The following is a 13,510-nucleotide window of genomic DNA, read 5'->3' as shown; positions in this document are numbered from 1 at the left end:
GCCAAAATAAAGCAAAGCAGTGCGACAAAAAACAACACAGAGTTGCACGTGGGATAAACAAAAGTACAGTCAGTAACACAATAGAAAAATCTATATACAGTGTGTGCAAATGGAGTAAGGAGGTAAGGCAATAAATAGGCCGTAGTAGCGAAATAAGAGACAACGACATATCACAATCGTATCAAGTCCAATTTCCCTCAACAAAGTAGTCAGTGCTGGTGGGACAATACGTTTTGTTTGTGTGTTTTTTGGGGGGAGAGGAGGGGGTGCCAGAGGCGCCGTGAGAATTATTTAAGATACTCTTCAAAGAGGTATGGTTCCAGTCGTTTTCGAAAGATGGGCAGGGACTACGCTGTTCTGACTTCAGGGGGAAGTTTGTTCCACCATTGGAATGCCAAGACAGAGAAGAGCTTTGACTGGGCTAAGCTGCCCTCCCGTGGTGGTGGGAGGGCCAAGAGACCAGAGGTGGCGGAACAGAGTGCTCGGGTTGGGATGTAGGCTTTGAACATAGTCTGAAGATAAAGAGGTGCAGTTCCCCTTGCTGCTCCGTAGGCAGGCACCAGGGTCTTGAAGTTGATGCGAGCTTCGACTGGAAGCCAGTAGAGTGTGAGGAGGAGCAGGATGACGTGGGAGAACTTAGAAAGGTTGAACACCAAGCGGGCTGCAGTATTCTGGGTAATTTGCAGGGGTTTGATAGCAAAGCGGGGAGAGTTTCAGTAGTCTAGACGGGAGATGACAAGTGCCTGGATTAGTGCCGTTACAGATGTTGTAGAGCATAAACCTGCAGGAGCGAGTCACTGCTTTGATGTTTGCAGAGAACGACAGGGTGTGGTCCAGGGTCACACCAAGGTTCTTTGCACTCTGGGAAGGGGACACCATGAAGTTGTCAACCGTGATGGAGAGGTCTTGAAATGGACAGGCCTTCCCCGGGAGGAAGATACGTTTTTGTTGAGCTTGAGGTGGTGGGCTGACATCCAAGCTGAGATGTCTGACAGGCACGCAGAGATGCTTCTCACCACCTTGGTGTCAGAATGTAGGAAGGAGAAGAGAAGTTGAGTGTCATCCACATAGCAATGATAGGAGAGACCATGTGAGGATATGACGAAGCCGAGTGATTTTGTTTAAAGAGAAAAGAAGAGTGGGCCTAGAACGGAGCCTTGGGGGACACCAGTAGTGAGATCACGTGGTGCAAACACTGATCCTCTTCACGCCACTTGGTAGGAGTGACCTGCCAGGTAGGATGCAATCCAGGAGTGTGCAGCGTTTGAGATGCCCAACCCTGAGAGGATGGAGGATCTGATGGTTCAGTGTCGAAAGCAATGGATAGATCTAAGAGGATGAGAACAGAGGAGAGAGAGTCAGCTTTGGCAGAGCAGAGAGCGTCTGTGACACAGAGGAAAGCAGTCTCAGTTGGGTGAGCCGCCTTGAAGCCTGACTGCTTAGGGTCAAGAAAATCGTTCTGAGAGAGATAACGAGAGAGTTGGTCAGAGACAGCACGCTCAAGTGTTTTGGAAAGGAAAAAAAAGAAATGATACCGGTCTGTAGTTTTTGACATCAGGGGTCTTAAAGTCAGAGGGGACTCAGCCAGTGGTCAGGGATGAGTTAATGAGGAAAGTGAGAAATGGGAGAATGTCTTCAAAAAATGGTCTGGAGGAAGGGGATGTTGTCGGGCGTCCGCACCTCACTAGTCGCAGGATTTCAATCGTAGAGAGCGGGGAGAAAGAGATCGAGGTATATGGTAGTTCTGTGTGTGGGACCAGTGGACTCAGTAGGCTGAGTGGAAGGGGTACAGATGTTGTCAACCTTTTTTTTCCAAAGTGGTTGGCAAAGTCATCTGCAGAGAGAGAGGAGGGGGGTGGAGGATTAAGGAGGGAAGAGAAAGTGGAGAAGAGTTTCCCAGGGTTGGAGGTGGAAGCTTGAAATTTAGTGTTATAAAGAGTGGCTTTATCAGTGGATACAAAGGAAGAAAAGGTAGAGAGGAGGGTGTGGAAGGATGATGGGTCCTCCAGAAATTTAGTTTTCTTACATTTCCACTCAGCTGCCCGAAGCCCTCTTCTGTTAGCATACTACACTTGGTCATTATTACCACAGAACTGGGTTTATTATGGGGTCCTATACACAATAATGTTCACTGTGTCTGTCCAAACCTCTGACATTGCTAATTATAAACCAATAAACTCAACACAAGCTTTCCTTAATCTCACTCACCATTGTCTACATGATCAAAAAATAGGAAAACCACAATATTTTAAATCGGGCAATTGTGAGTGAGTTGATTAATGTGTTTATGAACATCGGTTTTCCAGCCCACCGTAATGCGGCACCATTGGGTGCACCGGAGGCGCCAGGATGGGAAGTGTCGGCAGTGTGGGAAGGTGAGCATGGTTATAATATCAATTAATTCATTTCTGCCCCATATTGCCCTATATTGCAGGATGAATGATCTGATGAAACATGTTCTCCTTGAGGTTACATTACATCTTAGATCTGATTCATTTCTCTACAGGGTTTCCAGCAGAAGTTTGCCTTCCATAGCAAAGAGATTGTGGCCATCAGCTGTTCGTGGTGTAAACAGGCAGTAAGTTGGAAGGTTGGTTTGTACTGTACAGATGTAGGATCTTAATTTGACCGGCATTGTCGCAGCAACTTAATCCTGCAGCAACGTCACCTTGTCTGAGAGAGATTTGCATGTTTATCCAAACTTCACGCCAGGGTAAGCCTACACGAAACACATTCCTTATATTAAGTGTTTCAAAAATCCCAAAAAAAATAATGGTGGAAAAACGATTGGGTCCATTTCCCTGTTTGACCGCTAGGTTTTATGGTTATTATGACACCTCCACTGCTCTATTTGATAATTATATATGATTGATGTTATGATTGGAAATTGGTTTATTGTAAATTCAGCCGATGACTGAGAAACCAATAAAATCTACTACTACTACTACTACTACTAATATTAGCTAGTCAAAATTAGGCTACATGAAAAGTGCAGTACTGTTAATATAGCTGTGTGCTATTGCCTGTTTTCAGGGAATTTATGTAAATCATGAACTTCATCTGCATTTGGAATTACTCAGCAACAAAAGAGTGATACAATTATGTTCTCAGAGAGAGTCTGATGCCTACCACTGTATGGTTTTAGTGCTGCTGTGCCTCAAACTGGATAATAATGATGTGTGTGCGTATGCTTGTGTGAGACGTTTGTGCGAGTGTCTGTGTCGAATGAACACACTTCCAATGCATGTGGATGTACGTGATCACTGATGTGTTGTGTGAGTGTGTACAGTAGCTGTCTTCACCCTCTGTAATGGTGTCCGTATGTTTATGTGAGACAGTCGTGTGAGGGTCTGTGTCGAGTGTTTTTAAGTGAATGACATGTGTGATGTGTGTATTGCGCTCACACCGCTGCCGTCCTTTCCTCTGTCCCCCTCCCTACTGTAGTATCACAACAAGGTGTCTTGCTTCATGCTGCAGCAGATCGAGGAGCCCTGCTCCCTGGGTGCTCATGCCTCTGTCATCATACCCTCTACCTGGATCCTCCGGGTCCGCAGACCTCAGGTAAAAAAAATGTTATTCAAATAAATAACTAGATGTTTATTGTCACATATACCGGATAGGTGCAGTGAAATGTTTTTTTTTTTACAGGGTCAGCCATAGTAGTACGGTGCCCCCGGAGCAAATTAACGTTACGTGCCTTTGCTCAAAGGCACAGAGATTTTTCGGCCTTGTCTGCTCGGGTATTTGAACCAGCAACCTTTTGGTTACTGCCCCAACGCTCTAACCGCTACGCTACCTGCAGACCCCACAGTCACATAATACACAGTCGCATAATACACTTCCAAGTATTCAAATATTCACTGCCACCGTGTGAGTTTACAAAGTGCAATGGCATGCTTTCCCAAATACTTTGTGGTGCCATTGCACTGAGAAGCCAACAGAGGGTAGCAGTCATCCGTTAGTTTGAGCTGTAAGCCACGGATTTGTAGTTGTATTTATTATGGATCCCCATTAGCTACTGCCAAGGCAGCAGCTACTCTTCCTGGGGTCTAGCAAAATTAAGGCAGTTTATACAATTTTTAAAACATTACAATACATTAACAGATTTCACAACACACTGTGTGCCCTCAGGCCCCTACTCCACCATTACCATATATCTACAGTACTAAATCCATGTGTACATGTGTGTACATGTGTGGCTCAGTTGGTAGAGCATGGTGTTTGCAACACCAGGGTTGTGGGTTCGATTCCCACGGGGGACCAGTACGGGGGGGAAATTATGTATGAAATGTATGCATTCACTACTGTAAGTTGCTCTGGATAAGAGCGTCTGCTAAATGACTAAAATGTAAATGTACATTGCGTATGTTATCATGTGTGGGATTGCATGTGTCTGTGCCTATGTTTGTGTTGCTTCACAGTCCCCGCTGTTCCATAAGGTGTTTTTAATCGGGGTTTTTTTAATCAAATTTTACTGCTTGCATCAGTTAAATGATGTGGAATAAAGTTCCATGTAGTCATGGCTCTATGTAGTACTGTGCGCCTCCCATAGTCTGTTCTGGACTTGGGGACTGTGAAGAGACCTCTTGTGGCATGTCTTATGGGGTATGCACTGGTGTCTGAGCTGTGTGCCAGTAGTTCAAACACTCAGCTCATTGCATTCCACATGTAAATACCTCTCATAAATACAAGTAGTGATGAATTCAATCTCTCCTCAACTTTGAGCCAGGAGAGATTGACATTCATATTATTAATATTAGCTCTCTGTGTATATCCAAGGGCCAGCCGTGCTTCCCTGTTCTGAATCAATTGCAATTTAAGTCCTTTTATGTGGCACCTGAAAAGTAGTCCAGGTGCGACCAAACTAGGGCTTGTAGGACCTGCCTTGTTGATAGTGTTGTTAAGAAGGTAGAGCAGTGCTTTATTATGGACATACTTCTCCCTATCTTAGCTACTGTTGTATCAATATGTTTTGACCATGACCGTTTACAATCCAGGGTTACTCCAAGCAATTTAGTAATCTCAATTTGCTCAATTTCCACATTATTTATTACAAGATTTAGTTGAGGTTTAGGATTTAGTGAATGATTTGTCCCATATACAATGCTTTTAGTTTTAGAAATGTTTAGAGCTAACTTATTCAACAGTTATGATAAATTACATTGTCTTATTTATAGTTGATCAATTGCTGTTCCTTATATAAATGGAATACCGATGTGACATTTTAATCCTCGTGTGTTATTCTTTCAGACCTCACTAAAGTCGAGTAAAAAGAAAAAACGGACCTCGTTTAAGCGCAAGTCCAGCAAAAAGGGAGTAGAGGTGAGTTTGAATTGTTACTTCATCCATCGCAAATGGCCTTTCCTACCGTTTGTTTTGTGATGAGACGTACATAACTAAAACATCCTTTGTTGATTAGCCTGAAGGGGCATCGTTCCTCTTATACTGCAACTGCTGTGAAGTGTTGAATTGGTTTTTACATTGAAATAAAATGAAACGCAGACTTATGAAAGGGTAACTAAAAGGACAATGTCAAACTGATGACAAGGTATTATCGATGTAGACAGTCTTGGCCCTTATCGAATCACTGCTGCACACAACCCAGCCAGGGACATAGGATGTGCTGGTCAATACATACTTCCTGGCGACATCCAGTGTCCAATACCATGGCTTTACTGCATTTACATGACAAGTGCATGTTTCAGAAATAATTTTCTCTCTTGTCTGGCCTTGCGTTGGTTAGCCAGCCCTCCAAAGACAAGGCGCTCTAAAGCGCCTCAGGCGGAGCCAGTCCCAGGTACCATCCCACCCCAACTCCCCAGATCACCCCAAAGCCACAGTTCTGGAGACTGTATTGATCATTTCAACTGTTAGACAACTATATACTCTTTGGCTTACTACATCTCATAGAGAGTAGGAAGTATCCACGCAACATCAGCTCTATGCTATTTTCATTTTAGTGAGTTAATTTGGCATAATGTTATACGAGTCTGACACGATAGTTTCTAACAGAACATCAGTACAAGCAGTAAGAGCTTAGTGTTCTTCCCTTAGGAAACCAACACTGTACGTCGGTCTCTCATCTTTCACCTGTCTAAATGCATCCCTTTATTTCCTTTGTGCAGGAGGCGCGCTGGAAGCCCTTCATAGTTAGACCCATTCCCTCTCAGCTCATGAAGCCGCTGTTGGTGTTTGTCAACCCGAAGAGTGGGGGAAATCAGGTGAGGGCCGTGCTGTCTGTACTGGAGCTGTCAGTGCAGGCCCAGTGGACCGAGGCCAACACCAGTCACAGGTGTAATCCTGACTGGTCTATAAGCCGTCTGTGAGATGAAACCCTGTCTGCATCTTAAAGAGTCTTCCAGCAATCCAGTCGGGGCAGCTCATACCCCACTCAATCATAAACTAGTCAGTTAATCAAATACTTGTTTTACTGTGACGACGATGAGGATTTGGTAGTAATTGTACTCCTGCTCATTTTTCAGGGAGCCAAGATTATCCAGTCGTTCATGTGGTACCTGAACCCCCGCCAAGTATTTGACCTGAGTCTGGGAGGACCCAAGGACGGGTACGTTTCCCAAACTTTGTACTAGTGCAGTCTTTTACATTTTTTTACTGACTCTGGCCTTTAGACATCAATATCGTCATCATACGTGTAAGTCTTGGAGCTCTTCCGTTACTCTGTGCTCCCTGACGCAGAGCTTCTTCTCATTACATCTAATGTATCTGAACCAAAAGAAGTCGTTCTAATTCCAAAGTATTATTTTGATATTGTTTTTGTTCTTGCTATGGATACCCTATGCTATTATTCCAACCTTCGTTAACAGGCTTGATACTGTGGACTGACTGGGCCAGAAAACTAGAAGTTGATTTTGTCTCTTGCTCTGTCTCTCCAAGGTTAGAAATGTACCGTAAGGTGCATAACCTGAGGATACTGGCATGCGGAGGTGATGGCACGGTGAGTAGGAACAGGCTTATTATACAACAGCAATGCCTCACGGTCTTTTTTTTACTCAATACACAGACGTTCCTCAACACTCTTAGCAGCAAACTTGACTTTGTGATCATTATAATAACAGCGGACAGTGTCTGGTGTTTTCCTTTAAAGGCATTTGACCCCATCTTAGTGATCTAAGCCCTGAACTCTGTGTGTAGGTGGGCTGGATCCTGTCTGCTCTGGACCAGCTCCAGTTGAACCCCCAGCCTGCAGTAGCCATCCTGCCTCTGGGGACAGGCAACGACCTGGCCAGGACCCTCAATTGGGGTGGTGTGAGTATCTCAAGCATATCTGGACAACATATACACTGAGTTTACAAAACGTTAGGAACACTTTCTTTAATCTTGAGTTGCACCTGCCGTTTTGCCCTCGGGAACAGCCACAATTCGTCGGGGCGTGGAGTCTACAAGGTGTCCAAAGCGTTCCACAGGGATGCTGGCCCATGTTGATTCCAATGGTTCCCACAGTTGTGTCAAGTTGGCTGGATGTCCTTTGGGTGGTGGACCGTTCTTGATACACACAAGAAACTGTTGAGTGTAAAGAAAATTGCGACATTGCAGTTCTTGACTCAAAGCGGTCTACGTGTGCCCTCTGAATGGCACACACGCACAATCCATGCCTCAATTGTCTCAAGGCTTAAAATTCCCTTCTTTAACCTCTCTGGGCTAGCTGCGGGACACATTATTCAACAGCCAGTGAAATAGCATGGCGCGAAATACAAAACAGCAAAAATCTCAATTTCATTTTCTCAAACAATCAACTATTTTACACCATTTTAAAGATAACTCTCGTTAATCTAACCACATTGTCCGATTTCAAGAAGGCTTTACGGCGAAAGCATAAAATTAGATTATGTTAGGACATAAACTTCACAAGAAAAACCACACAGCCATTTTCCAAGCAAGGACATGCATCACAAAAACCAAAAGTACAGCTAAAATATTCACTAACCTTTGATGATCTTCTTCTACATGTATGTTTTCCTCGATAAAGTTCATATTTATATCCAAAAACAGCATTTTACATTGGCGCATGATGTTCAGAAAATGTATTCCCACCAACACATCCGGTGAATGTGCACATCAATTTACAAAAATACTCATCATAAACGTTGATAAAATTTACAACAGTTATTGAAAGAATTATAGATATACTTCTCCTTAATGCAACCGCTGTGTCAGATTTTAAAATAGCTTTTTTCAATATTCGGAGTACAGACCTCAGCCATCAAAGCAAGCTATACAGATACCCGCCAAGTTCTGGGGTCAACTAAACTCAGAATTAGTATTATAAATATTCTCTTACCTTTGCTGATCTCCATCAGAATGCACTCCGAGGACTCCTACTTCCAAAATAAATGTTTGTTTTGTTCGAAATACTCCATATTTATGTCCATATACCTCTGTTTTGTTCGTGCGTTCAGATCACTATCCAAAGGCATAACGCGCGAGCGTAAATCAGGACACGAAAAGCCAAAATGTTCCATTACCGGTCGTAGAAACATGTCAAACGTTGTTTACAATCAATCCTTAGGGTATTTTTAACATAAAACGTCGATAATATTCCAACCGGACAATAGCGTATTCATTCCAGGAGAAAAAGAAGGAACGGCGTCCTCACGGGCTCGCGCATACCCAAGCCCTTTGTCCATAGGCAGTCCACTCATTGACTGAGCTACTATTCTCTGCCCAGTAACAGGAGAAGGATGAAATAACTTTCTAAAGGCTGTTGACAGCCAATGGAAGCCTTAGGAAGTGCAAAGTGACCCCACAGACACTGTAGTTTCGATAGGGATTCAAAAGAAGAACTACAATTCTCAGATTTCCCACTTCCTGGTTGGATTTTTCTCAGGTATTTGCCTGCCATATGAGTTCTGTTATACTCACAGACATCATTCAAACAGTTTTAGAAACTTCAGAGTGTTTCTATCCAAATCTACTAATAATATGTAAATATTTGACTCTGGTCCCGAATATTAGGCAGTTTACTCTGGGCACGCTTTTCATCCGAAATCGAAAATACTGCCCCCTATACCCTAAATAGTTAACCTGTCTCCGCCCCTTCATCTACACTGATTGAAGTGGATTTAACAAGTGACATCAATAAGGGATCATAGCTTTCACCTGGTCAGTCTATGTCATGGAAAGAGCCGGTGTTCCTGATGTTTTGTACACGGTGTACACCCTCAAAGATAGGCTTTTCCATAGTCGTTGGGCAATGCAGATGCACAGTTAACTCTCTAGAGGACACCAGAATCATGACAATAACCACTTATTATTGCTTGAAAAATGTCTTGAAGAATGTATATATCTCAGGAGGAACTAGATACCTTCTACAATGAACTGTGTTTAATGCTCTTGGTGTTGTCTTTCTCTATTCCTCCCCTCTCCAGGGTTACACAGATGAGCCGGTGTCTAAGATCCTGTCTCATGTAGAGGATGGGAACATCGTCCAGCTCGACCGGTGGAATCTAGTAGTGGAGCCCAACCAGGATGCTGTAGCAGAGGAAAGGGATGAGCAGCAGACCGACAAGGTGAACAAACCCCCTCTCACCCCTCGTCCCAGATCCTGCACTGTAGGCATGGACTTGTAACCGATGTGAAATGGCTAGCTAGTTAGTGGTGGTGCACGCTAATAGCGTTTCAATCGGTGACGTCACTCGCTCTGAGACCTTGAAGTAGTTGTTCCCCTTGCTCTGCAAGGGCTGTGGCTTTTGTGGCGTGATGGGTAACGATGCCTCGAGGGTGACTGTTGTCGGTGTGTGCAGAGGGTCCCTGGTTCGAGCCCAGGTAAGGGCGAGGAGAGGGACGGAAGCTACACTGTTACACTGTCAACAAATGATGGTGTGTGTGTGTGTGTGTGTGTGTGTGGATGGGTGTTGCAGAGAATGAGGATGGATCAAATTTTAACTTAGTGCTAGCACTTTACCTATCAGATGGTGTGTAATAGCATCGTAAATCAGGTCTTGACTGTGATGAGTTTTCATTGAGCCCCAGAGAATTAACCTCTCTACAAAGTCACATTATAATTTGTTTATTGTAAACAGGGTCATGGCTGGTCACACACCAAAATACCTCAGTGACCTTTACATTATTTAATGGTTAGTTACTTCTAAAAGTTGAGATGTGTTATCAACTAGAAGCACAATGTTGCTCTGCGACCTCAAACATCATGGATTGTTAGATTATTTTTTCGTATGGCAGTGAGGGTAGTCTGGGGCACTAAAGACTGTAGGACTGAGGATGGAGTTGGGCTCAGCAGCATTCTCCGGTTTAGTGTTGAAATGTCAACATTTTACCTTATGATTTCTGATGTTTTGGTGATATTTCATCTGGGATAAACACTTTTTTTTGTTGTACGGGTTTTCTTTCCCACAGCTCCCCCTCGACGTCTTCAACAACTACTTCAGCCTCGGCTTCGACGCACACGTGACACTAGAATTCCACGAGTCTCGAGGTTGTATTTCTGACTGATCTCTTAACGTTGACCACCCATGTAATGTCATTGTTGGGGATACATCTGTGCTATCGGCTCACGTCGATAGTAACAAATGATGCTGTGTGTATCTACTGTATGCCAAATCATTGTGTTTCATTACTCACACTCCATCATGCTTTCTATAACCAACGCTCCTCAGAAGCCAACCCTGAGAAATTCAACAGCCGCTTTCGGAACAAGATGTTCTATGCAGGGGTGGGTACAGTTGTGTTTTCTAAACAAGAGAAAATAACTAATACATTCATATTTTCTCACCATTTATCATCACTTTTATCATTAGTAGTGATAGTAATTGTTTGTATTTGTGGCCATAGCTTTAGTTGTGTCAATATTTTCTATTGATAATCTACAACTTTGATTCTCTGGTGTTCCTTCTAACCAGACGGCCTTCTCAGACTTCTTCATGGGCAGCTCCAAAGACCTAGCCAAACACATCAAGGTCGTGGTGAGTTCAACTGACCATTTACATGGACCTTGGCTGCAGCTCAGATTGTGTGATGTCATTCCACAAAGGGTTCAAGTTCAAATCTAAATACGTTAACAGGAATTTCCCCACTTCATACTAAAAAATAGTTCGTCCGAAATAGAAATTGAGCCTCGTTTCAGAGCCTGGGCTCCATTCTGAGCTGGTGATCCTTACAACCGACCCTGTACATCTCATTAGACTGACAGATGTGTTCTTCTTCACTGTCAGTCAGTCAGAATGTGGCACCTTTCAAAGGGTACATTTTATTGGCCATGTGAGACCTCTTCCAGGAATGATCTGAGTGCGTTTGTGTACAGTAATGGAGACGTCTGTCTATCTGTCTATCTCCTCTCATTAGTGCGACGGCACCGATCTCACCTCAAAGGTTCAGGATCTGAAGCTGCAGTGTTTGGTGTTCCTCAACATTCCTAGGTGAGCAGCCTCAATGGGGAAACGAGTTATATATCACACTGTTGTAATGTAGGCTGTAGGCTAAGTTAGGCACATAACTGTGTGTGTGTACTAGATACTGTGCTGGTACCATGCCATGGGGAAACCCAAGCGAGCACCATGACTTTGAGCCACAACGGCACGACGACGGCTGCATTGAAGTTATCGGCTTCACCATGACCTCTCTGGTATTCACCTATCAACTTGAATTTGTCTGTGTGTTAGAACATACGAGTTAGTAGATGAATGAAATGGATGAGTCACTTTCTTTACATTTGTCCTAGTCATAGCCTTGCTCTGACGGATGATCGTCTCGTCCTCCCTGGTGCTGTAGGCAACACTGCAGGTCGGAGGTCACGGTGAGCGGCTGAACCAGTGCAGAGAGGTTACCCTCACCACCTACAAGTCCATCCCCATGCAGGTAGATGGGGAGCCGTGCAAGCTAGCCCCCTCCACCATCCGGATCTCCCTGAGGAACCAAGCCAACATGGTGCAGAAGGCCAAGAGGAAGACCTCTATACCGCAGCTCAACGAGTGAGTAATACAGTCCAGCATGGGAACGCTATTTTAGAATTGAGTTTATAAAAAGAGACCAGAAAAGGGGTCCAGTCAGAATCCGAACATCAATCCACTATGGAGACTTTCTAATGTGTAACTGTTTAGTCTTTGCACTGTCGGTAGGTTGACTCTTTTTGTCATGCGGTGCTTGTGGAGTTGGAAGTTACTGTAATGCATTCCACAAGTCATGACTAATGTCCTCGGCCGAGCCGAAGGTCGCCCTTCAATTTCTTAATGTGTGATTTAAAGTGGCACGCAGGAGTGGGAGACTGACAGGCCAGACAAGGTGGGATTCATTTTCAGGGGGTGGCTGAAGCGCTGACAAAGACGTGCGTGTAAAATAATCCAAGCCGACGAGGGGGAAAACAGAACAAGAAAGACATACAACAACATTCATCAAAGTCGTCATGGCTTTGCAGCCATCTTCCTTTTCTCTCCATCGGTAGTCTCAGTCATATCAGTCTCAGTCTGTCTACAGGCTGAAAATCGAAGATGTATTATCAGAATGAACAGTCCTATTTATTTTCACGGTAATTGCATTACCTTTTTCAATCCCGTTTGTAAGTTTTTTTTGCTAATTTCATACTTCTCTGATTCTCGCGACTATGTATTGACTTGCTGGCGGAGGGGAATAATGAATCATCCATCTAAAGGATTGATATGTCCGGGGGGGGACTAATTTGATTGTGTTTACAGAAGCCTGTTTTAGCTGAGATTAAGTCGGGGTCATCCGACCCTTATTCATGATACCATTCTTCCTTTTTTGGTTAGAATGGCCTAACCTTCTGTGAAGCAAAAACACCAGGCATTTGGACAGAAAGTAAGAACGCTAAGATGCAAATGAGCCTGGAATTCAAACAAACGACCCAGCTGTATTCACTTCTACGCTGATTACACTGTTTGAGGTCATACCCCAACATTAGATGAAACTGTTCTCCCAACATTTTTCCCAACAACACTCCAGTAAGAAACCTATACAACTTGCGTTGTTGTCAGGTGTCTATTGTCCTTGGAACAGAATGGTAAGCTATAGTCACAGCGTTGTTTTTTGGATCTCCCACACACTGCGAACAGGTCACATTCGTCACAGATCACAACTGTTTTCATGAATATGTAATCATGCTAGAAGCCATCACGGTGACAAACGGAAGGGGGAAAGCTGCTCGGAACACCCCTGGCTTCTCTCAAGCTGCTGTGCCATGTGAACCCAGGTTGTCAGAGTGTTGTGGTTGGAGGTTGATCCCCTGTCATCAGCTTGTTTTAATGCTCTTCCCGGGTTGGCAGTCTTTCATTAAACTTATACCTTCATTTGTTTCCTTTTTTTATACCTTCATTTATTTCCTTATCTCTCAACTGAGATGTTTCCAACTCCCAACTAGTTTACAAAGTTAGAAATTAATAAGGAAAGTAACTGATTCTATACAGTGTAATGGTGTGCTGATCTCTAGCATAGGTTAGGAATAATCATTGTTATGTGTCCATTTGACATGATTTGGTTGTTTAAACCTCAGAGTTCCTACAAATATGTACACTGAACACAAATA

At 43.7% G+C, this 13,510-nt stretch overlaps 1 protein-coding gene across 15 annotated transcripts in view; it reads left to right on the top strand.

The window, feature by feature from the left end:
* Window positions 1-13,510, top strand: part of LOC106587110 (diacylglycerol kinase zeta) — a 129,265-nt gene that overhangs the window by 82,341 nt on the left and 33,414 nt on the right. For all 15 annotated transcript variants that reach the window (XM_014175121.2, XM_014175117.2, XM_014175118.2 and 12 more), the window contains 15 exons: window positions 2,307-2,375; window positions 2,507-2,578; window positions 3,445-3,561; window positions 5,251-5,322; window positions 6,126-6,221; window positions 6,483-6,565; window positions 6,895-6,955; window positions 7,153-7,266; window positions 9,387-9,527; window positions 10,372-10,450; window positions 10,632-10,687; window positions 10,875-10,937; window positions 11,317-11,390; window positions 11,485-11,596; window positions 11,743-11,942. In XM_014175121.2, the coding sequence (XP_014030596.1) occupies window positions 2,307-2,375; window positions 2,507-2,578; window positions 3,445-3,561; window positions 5,251-5,322; window positions 6,126-6,221; window positions 6,483-6,565; window positions 6,895-6,955; window positions 7,153-7,266; window positions 9,387-9,527; window positions 10,372-10,450; window positions 10,632-10,687; window positions 10,875-10,937; window positions 11,317-11,390; window positions 11,485-11,596; window positions 11,743-11,942 (1,409 nt within the window). The remainder of the gene's footprint in view (window positions 1-2,306; window positions 2,376-2,506; window positions 2,579-3,444; window positions 3,562-5,250; window positions 5,323-6,125; window positions 6,222-6,482; window positions 6,566-6,894; window positions 6,956-7,152; window positions 7,267-9,386; window positions 9,528-10,371; window positions 10,451-10,631; window positions 10,688-10,874; window positions 10,938-11,316; window positions 11,391-11,484; window positions 11,597-11,742; window positions 11,943-13,510) is intronic.

This window comes from Salmo salar, chromosome ssa26 (genome assembly GCF_905237065.1).
Source record: "Salmo salar chromosome ssa26, Ssal_v3.1, whole genome shotgun sequence".
NCBI lineage: Eukaryota > Metazoa > Chordata > Actinopteri > Salmoniformes > Salmonidae > Salmo > Salmo salar.
Note: the sequence above shows the minus strand (reverse complement) of the source record. Positions and strands in the feature narration are given on the sequence as shown.